At 35.0% G+C, this 9161-nt stretch overlaps 1 protein-coding gene across 2 annotated transcripts in view; it reads right to left on the bottom strand.

The window, feature by feature from the left end:
• Positions 1–5129, bottom strand: part of ABCD2 (ATP-binding cassette, sub-family D (ALD), member 2) — a 120154-nt gene extending 115025 nt beyond the window's left edge. The window contains exons 1-2 of one of the 2 annotated variants that reach the window (XM_006888201.1): positions 3763–5129; positions 2090–2270 (exon numbers count right to left, since the gene is read on the bottom strand). In XM_006888201.1, coding sequence (XP_006888263.1) covers positions 2090–2270; positions 3763–4701 — 1120 coding nt within the window. In that variant the 5' untranslated portion in view covers positions 4702–5129. The remainder of the gene's footprint in view (positions 1–2089; positions 2271–3762) is intronic. The other variant, XM_006888202.1, reaches the window with a different exon arrangement.
• Between the last annotated feature and the right edge of the window lie 4032 nt (positions 5130–9161).

Genomic DNA, 9161 nt, shown 5'->3' with positions numbered 1-9161 from the left:
ATATATATCTTATTGCATCAGCTACAGAAGCAAGATTGTTAGATTCTTTGCATACATTGTTTACTTCTGATTGCCCCTGTGGAGTTAATTTGTCACCATTAATAGCTGCATTTTCTCTGTTCTCTGTTGAATACTCCAGAGTATTCTAATAAGACCAGTGCTTGTAAGCACTAACTAAAAAAACTATAACCTAATCTTGTAATTTGTGTTGTCTCACAACTTATTTTAAATTTAAAAATTATTCCTATGCTTAGAAAGATAAATTTTTTGCCAAATTTCTTATAAAATAACCTTATGTCTATAAGTACCTTTTTTTGGCTAGGTGCTTTTTTCCTTTAAAAATTTTTAAAAAGTAATTTATTTCATTTTACTATGGAATAAAAGAATAAGTCTAAAGATACTAAAATTTCTAAATATCCCTCAAGCACTAAAGTACTAAAAATTCCCATTCACTATAAACTTATAAAATACTTTTTAAAGTAAATCTTCAAGTATAAAGTAGATTGATTAGATTTTTCAATGACCTACACATACCGTCAATTGTCTGGTTGAGTAATACTGTCAATGTCAGCTGAGTAATATAGCACCTACTGTAAAGACTGATAGTCATTTACTAAAATTGGAAATTTTAGGTTAAGAAAGACAAAATTTGGCAAATGTTTTTGTACTAACTTGTTAAAGCAATTCTACTTCAAAATACTAAACCATATTGTAGTTTTTATTTATTAGATTACTTCAAATTCCTGTTAACACTTAATTCTGTACCAAAAATAACTGTAAGACAGTGTGAATTTTATACATTATTGACAGCATTGTCACCATGTATCCAACATAGTCTATGCTTTTTATTTATTTACTTACTTTTATATTTTAATGAAAGTCCATCTATGTTTTTTAAACGTTGGTCTATTTAACCATCAGAACAACCTTCTGAAGTAGCCTTTCTAGTCTCATTTTTATAGATCAAGAAGTTGCGAGGCTTACAGTGTTTAGTTGACACAAAGCAGTGGTTAAGCAGTGGGCTGCCTACCAAAATGTCAGTGGTTTGAAACTATGTGGCAGTTCTATGTGGAAAAAGACCAAGCAAACTCCTCCTATAAAGATTATAGTCAACTAAATCCTAGAAGGGCTCTGCTCCTAAATCATATAGGGTTACTATGAGAACATAGTAATTCAATGGCACAAACAACAGCAAAAGCATACAAATACTTAATGAGGTAGCCAAGATTTGAAGTAAGCTCTTACAACAAATCCCATTCTTTAGTTAATTCAATGTGAAGGCCAATTATGGTCAAGTGATTTTTAAAGAGAGAAAGAAGAGGAAGTTTTGAGAGACTGGACAAAAATTCTACTCCTTCAAGGAATTCCCATTTTTTCCTGTCAATTAAGACCTTTAACTTTAACCTCATTTTATACCATCTTTTAACATTGTTTTGTCCTTATTTTTCATAGTTATGCCAAATGATTAAAAATATTGGTAAAAACTGCTGAGATACTGATATGACAAAATTAAATGCCTGCAATTTGACAATCCCATTCTCACATCATCACCTAGCCATATTTCAAAGGCAATATCTATATTACTTATAACTAAATAAAACCTGACTCCATGACACAGAACACTCCCTAAAACAATATCATTGGCTGCCTAACATTATCAACAATTCTTCAAATAAGACACCAGGGTAAATTTAGTTATATAATATTCATAGACTAAATTCATGCAATATGCAAAACTGAAATGTTTGATTATTTACAATACACAAGAAGAGACTGTGCTATATTTTTTCTGAAGGTATCAATTTGCTTTAAGTTTATATATAAAATTTCCCACGTTTGACTCAAAGGAACAGCTCATTAGTTCATCAGAAACATCTCAGAACTAGAAAGGTCTTTTGAGCTACTTGTTTCCATCTTTGATTTTGCTGGTATTATTTACTAGATATGGGAAAGTTTGTCATTGTGTCTGATCATTAGAAACCATAGACTGCTGGCTCTGTAGACAAATTTAACTCACACAAACTAGCAATAACATCTTCAAAAGAAATAACCTTAAATATATTTTGAAATTTAGTATTAACGTCCTTACCGCCATCAGCAAAGCCTGTTGCAGTGATAATAGGTACAGCCACCATAATTAGTCCACTGCTACTCCAAACATATTTCATCAAAAACTGCTCTATCATGATGTACCACAAACGTTTGGATAAAATGAGGTTCATCTGATCAGCTAATGCTTTGTAGCTTTTCTGGAGCTGCTTCATTTCTACCTATAAATGGAGAAGAAGAATTAACCAATTCAGCATAAGCTATAAAGAGTGTGCTTAAGGACTTTCTTTAAAATTGGGACATACTTCTTCTTTTTACTTAATATACATGTATATATTATCTAACAGTTCAATCAATAAAAACAAATATAAGAAGTAACCAATTTAAATTGTTTTCATCTTACATGTTATTAATGACAACTTTTGCCACTCATTAAATGTACTGGTAAATATAAGATGTAGGTGACTTATAATTAACTTCAAAATTATATTAATTTTAAGACATGAATTAAATCATACCCTTTAAGATATGAATAACTTTAAAAATGTATCCTTTTCATCACAGTAAAAATATTTAGAGAAATACAACATATATATATATATACATATAATTTAATATTATTTTGAACTCAACTCATTGAATTTTTATCTTTAGACAATAAACCTAGAGTACACTATAATTTATATTGCTGAGTTCAATGATTCAAGAAATAAAAATTTATATGACTGATATAACAGTTGAGGTAAATTCTAAAGTTTTAAATGTGCTTACATTTTCATAGCTTAGGTTGGTCCAAAGGGGAAGGACTTGCAAAAGACTTTAATAGTAACTGCTGCTTCAAAAATTAAATCGCTCTTTTTAGCGATCAAAATGTTATCTAATTTTAGAATATAGGACTTAAGTGTTTTGGTGCTAATCCATTTCTATTAATTCTTCACATGAATATACTTCAAAATTTCTTCTTTAATATTCTGAAGTTGCCTTTTATAAACTACTAGTTTATATAACCAAGTTAACTATTTTAAGAATCTGTTTAATGTTTTAAAAATAACCTTCTGAATCTTTTACCTTTATTCTCATTTACTTTAATTTCATTTACTTTCAGCTTTTCTTTTACAACAGACACAATTTCACTATACTGCCCTTTATATTTGTATAAAAATATGTTGCTGAACATAAAGTAATATAAATGCTATTTTCTGAGACAACCTCTTATCCTTCTAATCTCTGAAAACACTTTATCATTGATTGGATATGAATTAATTGTTAAAATTGCATTACATACAAAAGCATGCTTTTCCTCCTTTTGAAAAAAGAACACATAACACTATCCTAAACTTTACATCTAAATGGAAAAGTTCTTATTGTTATTTTCTAAATACGTATTTTTCTCCAAAAGCTTAGGACTACCTAGTAAGTTAGTGTATACATTTTAAGAAACTTATTTGTAAGTAATTTTGAGCATATTTGGTAACTCAGGCTAAATAGACTGATTTCTGGTCATGATACCTTGGAGAAAATTGCACTCTATAACTCTTTAACAGCTTGTGATTAAAAGGGGTAATGAAGCATATAGTTTAATACAAGCTTAGATGTCATAGGAACTTAAAGCACAAAAGTGAGTCCATCAACAGCACAGCAGCTGGCACCTAGCACTGCAGTGGCAGCTTGAACAGTCTCACATTTCACTCATTACCTTAATTTCTATCTTACCTTATGTCCTCTGTAAAAGGCAATTTCTTCCACATTGGCTATAATTCTGGAGTGCACATACCGCAAATAGCCTTTCCTATGAGCTTCTTCAGCTACCAATTTACCAAATTTGGGAGAACAGGCTTTCAATACTTTAGCAGTGGCATACACCACAAGCCCAGCTAACAGGGTGGGCCCAATTGGGCTTGCTCCTCTAGATGTAGCAGTCTGGATGAGTGTGTAAGAGGTCAGGATTACATCTAAAATAGGTTTGGTCAGATTGGAATACAAGTGAGCTACAGATTGGGAGAACATCATAATATCCTCGGTAAGAGACTGGTCAGGGTTTGCCAGTCTCCCATCCATATTGATAACTTTATAGTAAGTCTGATTTGTAAAATAGGTTTCATAAGCATGATCTACTAGGCGAGTTCTGAAGGCCAAAGCTAGTTTGCACTCCAGATATCTTATAGCACTGTTGACAAAAGTGGCAGGGATGGCAATCATAAGCCACTTGATCAGTTTGATGATGAAAGTCCAAGGCTTCTTTTCCACAATGCTTTTTACGATTTTCCCATCCAGACCAGCCACATATATAGACAAAAAGGTTCTTGAGATGAGGGCTACTGAGTGGAGGCACAGCCATCCTGTTTCAGTGGTAACAAGTTTAGGAAAGAGGATTTTTCGAAGTTCTAATAGCTGTTTGAAAAAATCTGCATTAACTCCAGGTGAAGGTGCTTTACAAGTGATCTCGGTGCAATGCAGTATTTCTCTGTTCCCTGCAGCTGGGTAAGCTTCATCTTTTTTCTTCCTGTGGCCTGACTGCCTTAAACGCTTGCCAATGATGGGATAGAGGGTTTTCAGAGCATATGCTGCAGCCACCAAGCAGGCAGCCCTCTTAGCAGCACTCGAGCTGGTCCATTTCACTCGATCAGTTGCTGCATTTAGCATATGTGTCATTTTCCCAATTGATTATCCAAACCAGTTTCAAAACGAATTGGTTTTAAAAGATAATGCTCCTTGGGAATCCTCCGCAAATGTTTCAGAAAGTCCTACGGTGTTCCATCGTCTGCAGCGTCTCTCTTCTGGTTTTTATTTTGTTCTGCTGTGACAGATGTAGCAGGGTTCAGACTCCACTGCATTTACTGGGGTTGATTCTCTCCGAAGCTTAGGAACTGCACCGAGCCGCCCAAAGCTCCTCCCTTCCATCCTTTTCATTGGCTGCGAGGGTGGTGGGACCTTGGAATCCTCGCCGCTCCCTTTTGAACCTTGAAGATGAAGAGAAAGAAAAATGAGTTATATTCTTAAACAGGAGTTCGAGAGTTAAATGGCTATTTTTGGAGAGGTCGATTCAGGGCAGATGGTGGCGAACAAAATCTGCCCTAGCTACTGAGCATGCTCAGCGTCGCTTAGGATCCCGCAAAGTTTCCTAATACGTATCACTTCTCTAAGGGTTTAGAAGATACCACAAGGGGACAAGTCAGCCTAAAGGCAGGTTTTTAAGAGCTGTACTGAGAGGAGGGAGAAGGCACAGAGGGATTAAGGTGACGGGACCAGAGAACCAAAATGAACAGGAAAATGGTACAAAACGAGTTTGAAGTGGGTCAGAGAACAAAGTGATAAGAGGGAGGAGAATTGGGGAAATCAAAGTACCAAGTATTTAGATCTTGGTACCACCCACCCCACCCCGTTTTGTCTGTGATTTCAAAGGTCCCAAAACCTATCACACAACTTGTAGTTGAAGATAGTTTTAAAAAGAAATAATCTTCTGTCTTAGAGGAAATCACTCTTTGCTAGTCTCCCTCTTATTTCCCCTACACAACCAGTAAGTTTGTCTTTATAATAAAAACTCCCAGGCCTATAATTGCTATTTTTAGCAATGGTGATTTGATGCACTGGTATTATTTACAAGGTGACTATTAAATAAATGAAAGTGGTAGTTCACTTCTCCCACTCCCTTATGGCCTTTAGATAGTTTGTACTTAGAGAGATGAGGCTCTGATCAAAATTTAACCATTTGAGAACTCAGTTGGAGTCTAAAGATGGAGATTGTTTCTCCATCATCTTGTTTTCACAGGAGTCCTCAATGTTTTTCAGTTTTTTGTTGTTTGTTTTATTCTGGTTTTGAGGTTATCTGATGGATACTGTTATTTCCATTTTGAGTATTTGCTAAAAGCTTTAAAAATTCCCTTATATCGCCAGTAGAAGACAAACTGCTCAATAATCAAACAGAATTCTACATGTTTTATAATATGTTTAGGGCATATTTTGGTTTCCAAAATATGTTTTGTGTGCTCCTGAACATGTTGTTGTTGTTGTTAAGTGCCTTCGAGTCGCAGGCAACTCACAGCGACCCTATGAAGGAGAGTCCTCGACGCTCGACACTTGGGTGCCTTTCATCCTCTCTCCAGGTTCATAGGGTTTCCTGAGGCAACCTATGGAAGTGGATGCCACTCCTCCTTCCAAGCTTGTTTTAATCGGGGAGGTTCACCCCACTCTCTGTCCGCATTGGGTAGCCAACCATTAACTCATTTGACACATCAGTGTCACAGTGCCTGAACATGTGGACTCCTGTATTCACCAAGAAGGAGCACACCTATTTCTAGTCAGTTGGGAGCCTAAAGTGATGTGTATTAAGCTGTAACAGAGACTGGCAAGTTACAATCCATAAACCAGAGTTGCCTTTTGTATTTTTGTGTTGCCTATGAACCAGAAATTATTTTTACATCTTAATATGGTTGAAAATATAGCAAAATAATATTTTATATGTGAATATTGTGTTAAATTCTTATTACAGTGTCCATAAATAAAACTTGACTGAAACCAGAGATATCCATTTATTTACCTGTTGTCTATGGCTGTTTTCAAGCCACAGCAACAAAATGGATGCAACAGAGTCTAAAATATTGCTTAGCGCTTTACAGAAAAATTCTATCCATCCCCTACTTGGCCCCTCACAGGATACTCCTCCCTAGAACCAAGCAACATTGGAGACAAGGTTCAAGTCTTCAGGTAAAGCAGAATAAACATTCACAAGATTGAAAAATCAAGTCATTAGTAATAAAATACGTGCTTTAAATACTGTCAGTGTGCAATTTGAGCAAAGAAAATTATAAATTTAGATTGAATTCCAGACTAGAGGTGAAAAATGAAGAAAAAAAAAATCAGCAGTTAATATATTGACCATAATTTTGACCCATTTCCACTTAAGCATCTTAACTTTACATGAGTTTATAAGGGAAAGCATTATAATTGTCTTAAGAGAAAAATTCTTAAGTAGCAACTATATTTTTAATACTAATGTGTGCTTCGATGAAAGCAGCCTGATACTCAACTGGAACAAAGAGAAAAGTAGGTTATTTATACATTTTATGTTGGCCAGTTGGGGGTAATCAGGGCAGTTTCAAGGACCTGGGGCCATTTTCCATTATTTCAGCACTGCCTGTTTTATCTCCTGGGGTGGGTCATAAAACTTCATTTAGGAGTAAACATTAATCAGATTATTTTCTATTTCCTGGAACACAGAGACATACTCTGACAGGGTCAGTGGGTCAGCAAAATGGAATCCCTTTGGTTTCAAATTTATATTCCCAACTTAAAGAGGAAAAGGGAAGATTTTTCTAAAAACTACTTCCTGCTGAAACGGAGTGAAGCCAGGGGGCTCTAGTGGAATTGGTTGATATTGAAAGGTGATTGACAAGAACTGTCGTCACAGTCAGGTTTGTCAAGGCTTCAATTTGAGGAGTCAGGGGTAGTGCGAAAAGGCTCAAGTCTCAGAGTTCCATTGCCCCTGAACTGCAGTGAGAAGTCTTTTGAAGAAGACTTCTCCCTGTATGGGCCACCAGTAAAAGGTCCAAACTCACTACGAAGTCCAGAAGCAACACCAAGAGAAAAATTATTTTTTTAAAAGAAAATTCTTAGAGAAAGAAATGAAAGTGAAAATAAGCAATAAATACAAGGCAGTAAATAGTTACAGAAAACAGATTCATTCGGTGGCTGGTGAGTTTTAGCCCACTGATCTTTAGCTACTGTACCACCAGCGTTGTTAGAGAACTAATGCATGTTTTTATTGTTAGGTGTTATTTAGTCAGCTCCAACTCATGGCAACAGTATATACAAAAGAATGAAACCCTGCCTGGACCAGCAATATCAGCAATCTTGTATGCTTTAAACCTGTTCTTTAGTCACTGTGAGAGTTCAGCTTGATGAGGGTCTTCCTAAATAAATATATATATATAAAATAAATAAATAAATAAATATATATATATATATATATATATATGATATATATCATAGATTATATATGTATATCCACATTGTAAATCATCAGAAAATTTTAAAAAGCCCAACCAACAAACTGTCTAATAAAGAGAAAATAGTCAAAGACTTCAGAATTTAAGGCAAGTTTCCTTCCCAACAAATGCTAAATAGTATTTTATCTGTGTTCTGTTCTTTCTTGAACAGTTTTTGACTTAAGAGAATATCTAATTGCCCTACACAATGCTTGATTCCTATTATCTACTAGGTATGCTAGACTTATTTATGCGAGGTATAAACAACAGGATGAGCTTCTAGGTCAACATTTCAGTTATTACAAACAAGCACCTATTAACTAGTTCAAAAGGAAACCAGTAAATATAATTCTCCACTCCACCACTTCACTATGAGTGTCAAGGAAGTGGTTTAATTCAGTTTCCAGTTCTTGACTCTTCTAAAAAAACTGGTCAATCACTCCTTCAGGTTCTTTCACACACATGGCAAATGATTGTTTCTATCTCTTATTTGACAGAGTGTCCTTAGCTAATCCTTTAAAATGTATTGCATTTCCTTGTTTATTTTGTAAATCTGTACATCTCTTATTAAAATATTAAAGTCTTTAAGGCTGGTAAGAGAGGGTCAGTGACGTCAAGTTCTTGTTTCTACATTGACTATATGGTTCAGAAACTCAATAAACAAGTTACTCAGTGTACGGGGCTAATTTGCTCTTAAGTGCCAAATCACTTACCTTGCCAGTGTTAAGGAGCTGTATTGCCAACACAAAAGCATTAGATTTTAATCCAGCAGCTACTCTCTACTGAAGAAAGATGGAGAATCTCCTCTCATGTGATTATACTGGTGGCGGGTCAGCTATGAGTTGGTTCTGACTTGAAGGTACAGAATATCAACAAGATCAAGTCAATTTTAGATACACGTTCGTGAATTTTTGTTCTAAAAATCAGAACTTAATTTAGTAAAACACAGTGAGTATCCTGGGATGTAATTTTAGGCATTGTTTTCAAACAACTTAATACAAAATGAACTATATTTGAAATTATGAAGGTTGTTGTTGTTATGTGCCATCGAGCTGCTTGCGACTCATAGCAACCCTATGTACAACATCCCTAAACTATGCTCTGTCCTGTGCCAATTGCACCGTCTCC

The sequence above is a fragment of the Elephantulus edwardii genome, unplaced genomic scaffold (assembly GCF_000299155.1).
Source record: "Elephantulus edwardii isolate Elephantulus edwardi_28Jun2011 unplaced genomic scaffold, EleEdw1.0 scaffold00065, whole genome shotgun sequence".
Classification (NCBI taxonomy): domain Eukaryota; kingdom Metazoa; phylum Chordata; class Mammalia; order Macroscelidea; family Macroscelididae; genus Elephantulus; species Elephantulus edwardii.
Note: the sequence above shows the minus strand (reverse complement) of the source record. Positions and strands in the feature narration are given on the sequence as shown.